General features: G+C 35.1%; 1 protein-coding gene across 14 annotated transcripts in view; it reads right to left on the bottom strand.

The window, feature by feature from the left end:
* The window catches only part of LOC137385439 (myosin heavy chain, striated muscle-like), a 37,772-nt gene extending 30,354 nt beyond the window's left edge, over nt 1-7,418 (bottom strand). For 10 of the 14 annotated variants that reach the window (XM_068071894.1, XM_068071896.1, XM_068071889.1 and 7 more), the window contains exons 1-5: nt 7,399-7,418; nt 5,057-5,308; nt 3,886-4,029; nt 1,546-1,702; nt 941-968 (exon numbers count right to left, since the gene is read on the bottom strand). In XM_068071894.1, the coding sequence (XP_067927995.1) occupies nt 941-968; nt 1,546-1,702; nt 3,886-4,029; nt 5,057-5,254 (527 nt within the window). In that variant the 5' untranslated portion in view covers nt 5,255-5,308; nt 7,399-7,418. The other 4 variants (XM_068071892.1, XM_068071903.1, XM_068071902.1 and 1 more) reach the window with 3 other exon arrangements.
* Between the last annotated feature and the right edge of the window lie 7,339 nt (nt 7,419-14,757).

Here is a 14,757-nt window from a genome sequence, read left to right as displayed (position 1 = left end):
GCCATAAAAACTGTATCTATCACCTACGCAGTGTAAATGAAAGTTCTTTTACAAATGAAAGCTAGTAGCTCCAAAAAACAAGTCCTTGCAATGACAGCCTATGGGAATTTTGTGCTGAATTGTTGCTATAGGCGGAGCCTAAATGAGTGGATAAGACAAAGTAGTCACAGTACAATATCACATTTGTGTAACTTTTTGAGGACATAAACAGTATTGTAATTTGACCAACACTTAGATGGCATCAAGTGTAAACCAGGCTTCACACTATCTTACAGCAAACTGTGACCTCTGAACAAAAAATGCAAAGTATTGCAGAAAAATGAGGATAGAAGTAAAGGAAGAAAGGGCTTCAAGCATAGTAAAGCATATAGTCGAGATTAAAGTTTGTTAGGAAAGAGTTATACCAACAATATGGAGACAATAGAGTTATACCAACAATGGAGACAATAGAGTTATACCAACAATGGAGACAATATAACAGTAGCATTAGAAGTACTGAAATAACTCTCAAGTCTAAAACTTCTTAGTCTCACGCAAATTATAAAAAAAACTAAAATAAATGAAATAATAGAATCATCTGTTTGTAGATGAGAGAATTTTAATGAGTCAATGACAAGAACATAAACAGTATTTACTAGCCGACGTATGTATATAATTAAGAGATCAAGAGGTTGGATCAGTTAGAAGATTATTATGCTACTGCTAATACAGTCTTCGGTAAATTTTTATAGCTTTTGATAAAAAAAGTGCTTACTTCCGAATAGACCTTGACCTTTCGACTCAACTTTTTGTGTGATGAATTGAGAACCAGTAGTCTTTGACTTTCGACATTCACAAGTAGCTAGATTCACAAGTAGCTAGATTCAACTATGAACTCAATTGTAAGGCTAACTAGGTAAATGTAGTCATCTAAACAAGGCAGGAGAGGTTTTCTACTCACGTGATCAAAATGGATTGATTCTCCCTATCTAAAATGATAATAGCATTTAAAAAGTTATGCAACATAACTTCAAGTGATGAACAACATAACTTCAAGTGATCAATCTATAATACATGTAATATATAATATAATAATCTGAAATATTATATCTTCACCAAATGCTTTTGTCTGTTGTACCACAAATATCATAGAAGTGTAAAAGTGTTAATGTAACTAAGAAAGTGGAAGCAAAATTAAAGTCAAGGCTATTGAACATGGTTTCAATCTCCATTCCACTTCAACTCCTGCGCTTGTTATCTAGAACTTCATCAGTATTATTAGCATTGTCACTAAGCTTTCAGCGACCCTGACTGACCCTGACTGACCCTGGCTGCTTTGAGTGTCACCAAACTCTCATCAGAAGTACCAGCTAGCAGAACTACGAGCCCCTGACCCTGACCAATTTTTAACATGAACTTATTGCATGAATATCTCACAATTTTTTTGTATGATTCAACTTCAGCTCCATTGCTACTTTGAAAGTTTTATTCTAACTGAAATGAAGCAAAGTTATGAAACGTACCTTGCAACATGTCATGGTAAGCGTTGTCAGCAATGAAACGTACCTTGCAACATGTCATGGTAAGCGTTGTCAGCAATAGAGAAGATGTGAGGAGGCATTTCATTTCTCCTCTTGCCCTTGTACATATCAATGACTCCTTGAGTGTAGATAGGTAGTCGCTTGTAGGGGTTGACTGCCACACAGAAAAGCCCGGAGTACGTCTATAAAACAGGAAGTAATTTAGTACCCAATGTGAAATTACTTCTATGCCCACTTATGTGAAACATTGTTTTTTATTTCAACACATACAGTGAAAAAAACAACAAGGGATCGTATGTTATGCATTTTTCTGGCCTATTTTATAGATTTTCCCAATTTGCGAATGAATGACACTCTAGTAAAGCAAGCGAGTTAACTCAGTTTTTAGCCTTTGTGGGGTAAAAAGAATTTTAAGTGGTTAAGAATAAAGAATATTTAATTGATAAAAATGCATAACTTTAAATGCACAATTTTAGATTTGTGTGGCCAAAAAGAATAATTTAAATGGATTTCATCTTAATTAATTCATCTTAATAAATTCATCGCTAATAAAAAGTTATGAAGGAGGCAAAGTAAAGTCAAATTACATCATAACACGCTAACATTTAATTTTAGCACTCCGGTTTAACACAGATGCTTAGTATTTACTATAATAAGAGTCGTGTTTGTATCTTCGAAGCCATAGCTGAAGGTTGGAAAAATATCCCATCAGATAGGATTTGAACTCACAACTTTCAGGATTGTCAACCGACACTAAAAACTGCCAATCAACACCCGTTGGCATTCTAGAACAATCGGAGGCCTACGTGTAGTTATTGCAACTGCCGATCACTCGCGGCACATCAGACTGCCAGGATACTAGTCTGGTCATCTGTTCATCGCCACAGTTGACGGCTGCGATAAAATATTGCCTTATGCGAGATTCAAACTCGCAAGAATATAAAGAACATGTTTCATTTAACTTAAAATATGCATTGACTTGACTACATTAGTTGATAGATAGTAGTGTTCTGTTAAAAAATAAAATAAAACAGATAGTAATTTTTAATCCTTCAAAGAATAGTAGTAGAAAATAGTTCTTTCCCAAAAAATTACTCTACTTAGCCGTAAATTATATACAGCTTTGAGTGTTTACTCTTGTGAATGGCTACTGAACTAGAATGGCTAGAACCTGCACATAACATACCAAATTGCATTTGTGTTCTTACTAATCTCATCAAATTATACCACGGCTTGCCATAACAGCCCAATTCGAAGGAATTCATATTCATATACAATTTTTAGAGGAAGATGGATGACTCACTGCATTTCAATCAAATACAGGAAATGGAGACTCCAATGGTTAACTCAAAGATCTAGAAAGTAGCATTTATTCTAGAAGACAAGTTAAAGTCTCAATGTCATATTGAATCCCAGGCTATTAAAGTAACTTGTAGTTAATTAGTGCCATCCAACAAGTAAGCTAGTCTAGTACCAAGATAGTTAAGGCCAAGACATTTATTGCATGTAGAAGAAGAGATCAAACAATGACTTTACAGTACTAAAGCTTTTTTATTGAGCTTTTAGCCATTTGAATTGGTTACTTGTGTATTTGCCTCTTCATGTATAGTTTTGACAATATTCTAGGTGTAATTTTATTTGTCTCAAAAGATTTGTTGGTTGTAATAAAATACGTAAGACTGATGCCTGACACTCATTGACACTCATAGACAAGTACTTCACTCAACATTCCATGAGCCAACCTCGTACTTGAGACTGTTGTAATCTCTAGATGGAGCATTATCTAACACGACTTACACCTCAATTCTATTCTCCAACAAACTAATTAGCCAATTGTTGGCAGATAGGGCCTCCTTTGCCATACCTCTTCACTATATCTGCCTATTTAATAGCCGCTAGCTAAGATGACCTTTGTTGGATTATAATAGGCATCTGCAGAAATTAATGAAATACTACTAACTAACTGGCTTCTCAATTACAGATTTTATAGCCATCCAAATATGGTAGAGGAGTGTCGGCATTCTCTGTTTCCAAGCGGTGTAATTAAGAGCTGCAGACTCTCTAGTCATAAGGTTAGCGTTACATTCCTACACTATTCGTCTACCTCCTACAAATGCCGGTCTATTTTAAATACCACTAGAGCTATTTGCCAGACTCCTGCAATCTGTGGCAGCCCTTACAGTGGGTCAGCGCTTTTGATTTCTAACTTAATACTTTCAATCAAAGCAGCAACAAAATACCAATATTGTGAAATGGTTGTAGGTGCTGTTCAACTATAATAGATGTGTGATTTCAATACTGAAGAATAAGCGTATTTGCTCCCTGCGTCAAGTACCAATACACGTAGCTATTCAAGTAGACTCACATAAATTCTCCAACAATGGTAACGTTCTCGAAGATTATGCAAGATGGCTGCCTCAGAGAGATAGGTCAAATTCGCCATATCTTCAGTTTTTTCGAATTTTGGTGGGTTTCGTTGCTGGACTTCTTCCTTCATGACTGTCATTTGCTAGTAAGCAGAACATGAAGTGAGTGACCCTCGAAATTACCCCTATAGGAGAGGGTAAGGACAAAACAGCAGAGGCACTGAAAATGATCAAATAACTAAAGAAAAGCACACACACGTCATTAAAACAAACATTTGGCTTTGATAACTAGTGATGGCTGATTTTAACGATTATTTCTTTATTAGCTTTTTAAATCTATTATTTATTATTTTTATTGCTGTGTGTTAGTAAGGAGTTATTATAAGTGTTTTGGTTGTGAAATTGATTAAATAGCTTATAGTGAAGTCTGATGGGAATATTTCATTCAACGTGCAACATTTTTAATAATTTTACCAAAACGAATTTAGTTGGTATGTGGAGGATTGAGGGTGTTTTGAACCCGTGTCTCGCCATCTTAACCAATCAAAAAAGCCAAAATATTCAACACTTTCAATTAAAAACCTGTAACTATTGACCTTTCTAAGATAGGCCTAAAAAAACATCAGGCTAGGACTTGCAGGACAATTAAAAGATAAATGATTGTCAAACAAAACAATGTGTATTAAAAAATAACAACTGTAAAAAAATTAACAAATTACTACATTTTTACCTAGAATGGTCTTTTTATCCTAAATTGGCTAATATGAACAACATTTTATTAAAGAGAAGACTTCAAGCAGTAGATAGATAGACATCAACTTTATTATCAACGGCTAATGCCACTCAAAGCAAATTAGACCAAGAGACAAAAACATCAAAAAATAAAGAATAATCAATTAGAATCAAAAGCTTTTTTGCATAACACTGTTCTATAATGTAAACTGGCAAGGTGTTGGTGTCTGGTATAAGGTCCAATGATTTTTTAGGGAAGTAGGGATGTAATGGATGATCAGACAATTTTGAGATGTAATCTGAGTATTTTACACAGCAAGTATCTCATACCCCAGTTAGATGTTAAATATAACACAGTAGCCTCACATAACTTCCCTATTTTCCTAGCAGACTTTCACAAAGCAACAAACATATTAGAAAGACAAATATGGTGCTCACCACTCCTGCCTCTGTCTGCACGGTGATCTCATCTCCCTTGGAACTGATGATCTCAGCAGTTACAAATCCTTCTTTCGGGTGAGGAACAAAGCAAGCCTTCTTACCGTCATAAGGTCGCTTTTGATCTTCCAAGGCCATCTTGCGATCAATCGAAAGGTAGGAAAGTTCCGGGTCATCAGGATTGTACCGCGAACCCATGTTTGGTGAATACGTCGCACTACTTGAACAAAAGGCAAACTTCAAAGGCTCGATCTACAACGATGTAAACAACGATGTAAACAAAGCTAACAGGAGAATCTGCAAAAACTTCATTTCACAAAATAAACTTCACGGCTGTTAAACCACATCCTATTCCCCAAATGCGATCGATTTGTAAAATTTTGTCTTTAGTAAAAGAAGTGTAGCTGAATACAAGTGGAATAATATATGGGTGAAATATGTGAGCCAACGCTGAGTGGTTGGGCTCTTGTATTTTGTTTGAGATAACACCTTATGATTCCTATTGATGTCAACTGCTCAAAAATAGAGAGAACAACTTTTGGCTTCTCAAAGAATAGAAGAAAATCCAAAACTCAAATTTCTCAACAAGATCGCATCAAGTTTAACTAGAATATAATGCATAAGTAAAGTTTCATTGATAATACAAACATAACAACAAATTGAATGAAAAGACCTACATACTATTGCTCAAAATAGAAAAATATTTTCTCACGCAACAGTGAACCATTTCAACTTAATTTTTCAGCATTATTTGTTGACAAATTTAATCACAAGGTTAGTTGACAACATGTAAGATTTGCTTAAAACTCTCTGAAGTGTAACATGTTGAGCAACGTTGCTAGGCAACAGAAAGCCAACAAACATCTGTCACAGTATCTTAAGCTTAAAATATAGTCATGATTGGTTGACACACCATAGGCATGGGTTCAGTTAATGGGTTCCTAACAGGTATTGCTGTTCATTTTGACTTTTAAAACCAAACAAGTTAAAACAATAAGTAACAGATATAATCTTTAAAATGTGTGATTTATGAAAACCAAAAATATTCTCATTGAACAAAAAAATATAGGATTAGCTACAAATCAAATTCTTACTGGTGCCATCTGATGCAAGTCATTTTCAACAAGATTATAAAGCTGAAAAATCGCAGCGGCATGTAGGTCCTAAGAATCATATTGTGTTGCTGTAAACATTCAGTCTGACAGAGCCAGATAGGAGTGATGGATAAAAGACTATACTATCTTGTCAAAGAGCACATTGCTGTTATCATTTACTCGACAACTAAACTGTTGCTAGGGTGGCATACACAACTAAACTGTTGCTAGGGTGGTATACACGACTAAACTGTTGCTAGGGTGGTATACACGACTAAATTGTTGCTAGGGTGGCATACACAACTAAACTGTTGCTAGGGTGGCGTAAACAATTAAACTGATGCTAGGGTGGCATATACAGCTAAACTGTTGCTAGGGTGGCATAAACAACTACACCGTTTCTAGGGTGGCATACCCAACTAAACTGTTGCTAGGGTGGCATACCCAACTAAACTGTTGCTAGGGTGACATGCACAACTAAACTGTTGCTAGGGTGGCATAAACAACTACACTGTTGCTAGGGTGGCATACCCAACTAAACTGTTGTTAGGGTGGCATACAAGAGAATAACATCAACATAAGACTTCAAGCAATTAATGTAGATCAGAATTAGAAATTAGAATAGATCATTCTAAATGGTTGGTAACCACAATGTTTTTGAGGCTGGGACGGTGTGAAAATATCTACATTTTTACAAATAATACAACAAAATACAACTGCTTTCTATGTTTAATGTTTGAGTTGTACGCCTTTACATTTGATTATAGCGACATTACAGTTCGCTTCTGCAGAGTGACTTTTTAATCCCAAACTTTTGTGCCAGAATTAATAATTTTTGTTTATCATTTAGAAAGCTACAAGATATCCATTTGGCAGCTGCATTAACCTATTGATGCTTAATATATATACATGTATACTAATACTGGACAATCCATAATCAATTTTTTAGAGAAAGTGTTTTACAGATGGTGCCACAAAAAATTTAGAAGTAGACAAAAAAGAAGTCTTCAATTAGTTTACAACTCTGAGTTTACTGCCAATAAAATAGCATGGATAGTAATGTACCGAATATATTCCGAGTTAGCACACAAATTTATTGAAAGTGCCCAAGGAGCAGTGAAAATTGTTAAACTTAGCATTGAATGTTCTACTCGCTATTTTCAAAAACGTGTTAAGCTAAATAGATGCATTTAAAACGTAATTTTCCTGTTCCTCCGTAGTCTACTATAATATGACGACGTTACCTACCTTCGAAATTGCAAGCTCAAGTGAACAGTATGAGCCTCTCTGGGTGTGTTATAGCCGCTGCACAAGCATATCATGTAAACCACGCAGATTCTTAACGATCATTCGTTGTTACAATAGAGCGGCTGCCCAATCAACCGTGAACGTGTTTGTGATTTTTGCTTTAACGCGTGCTTGCCGATGTTTGTAAAGACAGTGCGCCTAACTTGAAAAACTACGATTGCACTCCATATACGTAATACCTAATAATGCCGACGAAACTAAACTAGACAAAGTTATCTATGAGCGTTTGATAATTGCAACTGCAGACGATCAGAAAATAAAATCGAGTAAAAACTGCAAGCTTATTACACTTTGAAAACCGGATATGGAATAGTTTCAACTCGAACATTTAAACATAAAATTAATAGTATCTGATAAATAAGTAACAGTTGCAAACATCGTTTTGTCTAATAATTTACGTTTTTCAAGTTGCTCGTAGATTGCAGGTGTATGCAATTACAAACGATCACTGTTTCATCTATTCAATCATGCAGGCTATTCGATGCTTTTAGTAAAACCTTGGAATGGTTGGGTTTGTTTGATTGGGTAGCATTTATGTTTTATATTGGTGACTTTAACAGTCCAGTCATAGAGACGTGGACTGCCTCAAAGCATACAATTTTTATGAAGCGATCCTTGTTCTTCTAGTTATTGTAATAGCCTGTATTTATATAGAATACTTGTAGCAATCTATGTTTGCAATATATGTGTTATATGAACAAGTATATGTGCTTACATAGAACTGCAGCAAAGAAGAACCTGGTCTTTTCCTTCACTCGCCTTTACACTACTTAATCTATCGGCTTAATCCACCGGCTTAATCCATCTGCTTAATCAACCGGCTTAATCCACCAGCTTAATTCATCGGCTTAATCCACCGGCTTCATCCACTGCCTTAATTCATCATCTTAATCCACCGCCTTACCCACCGGCTTAATCCATGGGCTTTATTTACCAGCTCTATCCACTGGCTATATCTACCGGCTTTATCCACTCACTATAACTGCCACAACCACCCACAACTGTTTTGAGCTCAAACCCCAATGTAGCCTGAGCCCTACCAATTCCAGGATACAACAATATGGTAGCTCAAAATTAGAGATATGAGAGTAATCTGTAACAATTTGCTAAGTTTTAAGTAATTCTTACATGTTTTTAACTATCCTTGTGATTAACTTTGTCAACAAATAAGGCTGAAAAACTAAGTTTAAATGGTTCGCTGTTGCGCTGCAGAATATATTTTTATTTTGTAGAGTTTTGTAGCAACAATGTAGTTTTTTTTGTTCAATTTGTTTTTATGTTTGTTTAATGTTACCAATGATATACAGCCCCAAAGGATAGCCGACGGCGCTCATATGGGCGGGGTTTAATTATGAAGCTCTGTTAGGATTAACCCGGACACGGCACCCGAAAAAAACAAATATGCTGAATAAAGCACCTTGTAAATTTACGAATATTATGAACTATAGTGGTTATTTTACTTATCTGTTGAATTCATTTTGTTGTCAAACAAATATAGTATCCCAATATTGTCACCGTTATGATCAGTCAGTTGCCATTCACAAGCATTCGTGATATTAATAGTCACAATCGTAAAATAGCTCAAATTCGGTTTTGCATTTAGATTTTGAGTATGAAAACTACACTGCACAGCTTTGCCTGCTGTCCCATCTTATTGGCAAGGTAAAACCATGTGAAACCGATGAAGGACTTTGTCATTTTATATTAGGGGTGGCAAAATATTAATCAAAAACTAGAAAAAAAATGCCGTTGTTCGGGTAATTATATTCAACTTTAGGCATATACTACGACCTTTACTAATTTTAAATTTACTAAAAATAGGTAATTTGAAATGTTTTATTTTGATTAGATACATTATTTTGGTTAGGTATTACCCCTACATTGCAGAAATTCAATGTTTGCTATTGTGACCCGCGGGGTCTACTGGCTGAATAATCTAATGAAACGATAACAGCGATTCGTGTTTTCTAAAACCTAACAAGGCAACGCGACCGCCCCGCGAGAGTTGTGTTTGCTTTGAAACCCAGGCTAGCACAATCCTAATAGAGCTCCATAATTAAACCACGCCCATATGATAGCCGTCGGCTATCCTTTTGGGCTGTATATCATTGATGTTACCAACTGATTAGTTTAGTAATATGGAAACTAGCTTTCATGGAAAGCCGATAGATTATCACACAACTTGCTATATAAGCTGCTGCAAAACAGTGTTTTAAAAAAGAGAGAGAACAAAAAGCACATAGCGAGGAGCTGTGAATTACGAAGCCAAAAACTACAAGGCAAAGAACTGCGTTCTATGTCACCATAAAGAACAGCGTGGTACCTCAGCACAGCTTTGTGTATATATATGCATCTTTGACATTCGTGCATTTACAAGTGTAACTGTTTAGTTACTTATTATTTGTCAACTCATTTCAGCATTGCGCTTGATTGCATGGAATTGTACTTAAATGTTCTGTCTTTTCATGCTTACAGAGCTTGAGTAATAAAAGTTATACTTATCAACCAGTTACGTTACTTGCAACAATTACAGTTGCGTATGAGAGTTATTACTCATTCAGTATAAGAAAACTTGTGAATCCACTTGCAAGTGGCTAGTCAGCGCAGACTTCCACAACAGATCTAATCTTTGTCAGTTGCTAACTTTCTCTCTATTTCCTGTCGCATTGTTAAGGTAATGGTAGTAAAACTAAAACTCGACAAAAATATTTTAGTGAACTACCGCTATAAAAAGAGTTGTGATCTTGAAAAGGGCCGGGGGAAATAACTTCGGAGAGTCACCCAATCTGGTTGCTACTAGTTTCCAAGACGTCGAGCTTGTTGAGGCCCAGAAATTTTTGAGTTTGAGGATTGACAGCAACGACCTAATAGGCTACTTCCCTTACCAGTGTAGGCAATACTTTAAGAGGTTTCTTTCGGCGCCACACCAATCTTCTGGTTTTACACACAGCTGCGATCTTGGAGAAACCTCTCGCCTTGTCTGCTGGTGTGTTCCGGTCTTGCAGGCAATATCTGCATATCTACAGACTGTTTATCAGCCTCTGCCACATACTTGTCCAGTGCCACCTGACATTTCCGCAAAAAAGAGACATGTCACTTTTCTCACACGGCACCTTTCCTTTGCTGCAACTCCTTCAGTGAGGCAAAGCACAGCCCTTTTGACACTTAGAACAGGTAAGCATAATGAACCAATAGAAGGAAAAGGTGACTAAGCCGATATATATATATATATATATAGAGGAAGAACTTCTGGGACAGAGGTTGATTTAGAAAAGATGACAGACACCGTTTACCAAAATTTGTAGAAACCTTTACGCAATTGACAATCTTTAACAAATTCAATCTTCTTGTTCGCATATTAGTAAAATTTATTTATGCTCATGATTGCCTGTCAGAATGGTATAGGTATCTGTTCTAAGTAAGTTTTAATTGTTCAAGTTCCTTTAAGTAATATTTTTCCATATTTGTTTATACGTTTTTTCGATAAGACTTTGTATTTTTTTTCTTAGGATCTGTTTTACTGTAAAATGAGAGTACTGTTCTCTACTATATACTCTTATAATGTTCCCTATATGTAATTTTTCACTGACTTTTTGTTGGTGTCTAGTTTATTGCACCACAATGGCTAGTTGTCGCTCAATAAATTTTGTTGTTGTGAATGTGAAAATCTTAGTCAGCAGTCAGCAAAGCGGTGTCATTGGTCAGTTTGAATAACAACCGTTAAGCTCTAGCCAGCCTGCTTATGCAATATAAATAATTAAATACTGCTGCAATTTTTTTGGCGGGGCAGCTTGCGTTTGGCTATTGAAAGAGACACATGATTTTATTGTTAAAATAAAATTGTTTATTCGTTGGAGCAATATTACTTCTGATAATTTTTAAAAGACTAACAGCAAGCTTGGACGAGATTACAACAATAATTAGATAACCAAAAAATTATTGTTTTTACAAAGAGCTGAGTTTTCTTCTTGGTGGTTTCAGTGGATTGTATTGAGGAGGCGTTAGGCTCAGCACACTTTTTTGTCTCAGCAAAGTTCTAGTGAGTTGGTCTCAAGAACGTATTATGGATACCCCAAAAGTGAGAGTTTTCCCACTCCGAAACAAGTTTGCTCTAGTTAACTAATTGAAATAGAAAAGGCCCAGGTCATTTCATAGTAAAATAACTTTTGCATATAACATTGTTTTGCAGACTGTTAAAAAATATTCTGCGTATCTACTATAACTTGCAGCACCATCAATTTTTTCATTTTACTCCTGATCCTGAAACCTGATTCAATCAGGTATTAAACTAGTTTAAGTGTTTTGTTCAGTATAATTCAACTTACTTGTTTATGTGCTCTGTGTCTACTTACAAGAAAAAAAACAACTAGTATCTAGGTATTGCATTTTTTCCAAATAGGTTTTACATTCTTGTGGTGTTTTCGATGTCTGAACTTTAGTAGGCCTATGTTTTTCACAGTTGTTTCTTTTTGGTAAGGTTATATCTGAAGATGCACACTCAGCAACAGATTTTTTTTCAGAGATTTGTACATATATGTTGGTTTATGTATGTGAATTATGCCAATTTATTCTGCTGATCTTTACCACAAGGCAACAACATGGTGAAATTATCATGTCAGATTGGTAAAACATGTAAAATCTTCTTGCTATGAATGGCAAAATCTTTTGCTTGAGCAGGTATAATCAGATCAGCACCAGTTGTATAGTTTTTCATGTCTTCTAGTTTGGAAAAAGTTTGCAAAAGTATTATAGCTTATAAAATTGGTATAAATAAAAGATAAAACAAGCCGATAATGCATGGTAAAAGTTTAAATACCCTCTATAGCGTTGATTAGATCAGCATAATACCAGTTGTGTAAAAATTTGTATCATTTAAAAGTGAAACTATTCTTCAGTAGATAAACATACCAATTTTCTGTTGTGGTTCGAAGCGATAGCAGCTGGCCCTTTTAAGCTTTGTTACTTGATCATTCTCCTTGACATACTCTCGGGTAACAATCGGCTAATTGGCCAAAACAAGCCCCGATTGCATTTAAAATGTGTTATAATTAATATACCCTAGTTCAAACCCTGAAAATATTTCTATTATTGGTATAGTATGAGCTCAACATGCTGACTGCTAGAACAGTGGAGCAATAACATAATAGTGAATATTTTAAAATGGTGACTGTCGCAACAGCAACCATATGACAGTACCGTAATTGTATTAAAAGAGCCATTGTCATAACACCGACATTGCCTTATCCCTACATCCTTATTCAATTGCTCACCCAACGCTTCAGCCAAAATCCTTAAGCAAATCCATCAAACAGCTGAAAACACACAATGATATATAGCAACTGCTCATTAAAAAAATTCAAGCCAGATGAAATGCTTAGCATGAATTTTTTTACTGCTTTGATTCATCAACAATTAATATTCTGTTTAAATCATACATAACAAATCTATTAAATGACAAATTGCTATTTTCTGAATCACGTTTTGTTAAGCGGTCTCTGGAGTCAGTAGCTCTTTAATGCGTAATAAAAAAAATTTTCAAGTTTTTACTGTAACACAAAAAATTTGTACAATATTCTTAAGCTAAAATAAAATTGGTTTCTGCTTTAGTTGATCTAATTAGAACAATCACATATTTGGTATACAAGTTTTCTTGAGTTCAAAATTAACATTTTAACGAAAGTATCAAAATGCAGATAATGCTCATTAAATGGTTTCTACCTTTATATCAACCATTTAATGGGCTTTTCATACAATGTTTAGCTTGTTCTGTACAACAATGTTTACCAAATACATATATTTTGCTATATGAAAATAAAGTTGCATAAGCATCCCACGGGAAAGTTTCAGAAAAGTTTCGCATGTTGTTACCATATTGGTGCGTACAGATAAATGCAATTTTTTCTTGTCTGTCAGATGATGAAAATCTCGAAGATAGAGCTGTTAGATATATGGTGGTCATTTACTAGCATGGAAAGATATATTTATAATTAGATTAAACAGTGCAACTAAAACTAAGAGATTAGTGATTAACAGGTAATCATGAATTTTGTTCACGTAGGTTTTGTTATTTTTTACTTTTATCTTTTATTTAATAGCGACAAGAATATTTTGGTTCATTGTAGTCATGGCTAAACAGATTCAAGGATTCATCACATCTCATTCATTTCATCCACCTTTCAAGACTGTTGGAAAAGTCTGCTTCATGTGTGCCTCCGAACTACTGTCAGCCTCAAATGAAACTCCTCACTGGCAACTCTGTAATCTTCTTGAAAACTTACAACAAGTTTTTAACAGCCATAAACTTGGCTTCAAAAGGATGGCGGTCTCTGAAACACGAGTTTGGCTGAATCAGTTTGTCCAATCACTGTTAGGTAATTTCAAAAGATTGCATTTGATATTTTTTTGGGATTGACTGGCAATAATGTCTGTTATTGTGTGACCAGATACCTCTGATTGCATTCCTATAACCTTTTGTAGATTCTGGGTTGGTGTCTTCAAAAAACCTTCAAGAAAAAACTTTAAAAGGTCAGGTTTTTATAAAAATCGCATCTTCATAATTACTTTGTTAGTTAACAACTATTTAATGACTTGTTTATGTTAACTTTCTTCTTTCTTAATGAGGCTAAATTACTAATGAACCTTATTTGTTTTCAATTTTGCAGTCATTGATGGTTTGCTTCAAGCTGATGGGGACGATACATACTTTCATAATGCTATCGCTAGATGGGTATGTAGCCAAGGGACTTTATTTCCAGCTATTTTGTACAGATTTTTGTATACTCAACAATACTGCTGTCTTAAAATGTTCATTGGATCTTATCTTGACTGAAATCGATGACCAACATTTTTAAATAGATATGGCAGCACATATGTATAGACATATGTGCTGCCATACCTATGTACCACTTTAGATAAAAAGTTTATTAGTTAGATTTAAAACTAGCATTTGGCATGCTGATATGCATGCAATGCGATTATTCATAGTGTTTCGACTTTGATCTGCGTATACTGTGGGGCATACAACAACCGATTTTCAATATTGCAGCTTGCAGCCAACACACGCAATGCGGAGTGCTATATATTACTGGAGGTTGTGAGTCTATTGCTGATTGGACCTATTCCTTTGGAGTACCTATCACAATATGGTGACTTTTTTATGACCTTTTTTCATGGTAATCTGAGATATTAACATGCCTTAAGTTCACTCTATTTTAGCTAAAAGACCATGACCACTTCAGTGAGTTAGATGTCTAATATAATTTTCATGGCTCAAAGGAAGTGTAGAAAAAGTTTAAAAAT

This window comes from Watersipora subatra, chromosome 1, assembly GCF_963576615.1.
Source record: "Watersipora subatra chromosome 1, tzWatSuba1.1, whole genome shotgun sequence".
Taxonomy (NCBI): domain Eukaryota; kingdom Metazoa; phylum Bryozoa; class Gymnolaemata; order Cheilostomatida; family Watersiporidae; genus Watersipora; species Watersipora subatra.
Note: the sequence above shows the minus strand (reverse complement) of the source record. Positions and strands in the feature narration are given on the sequence as shown.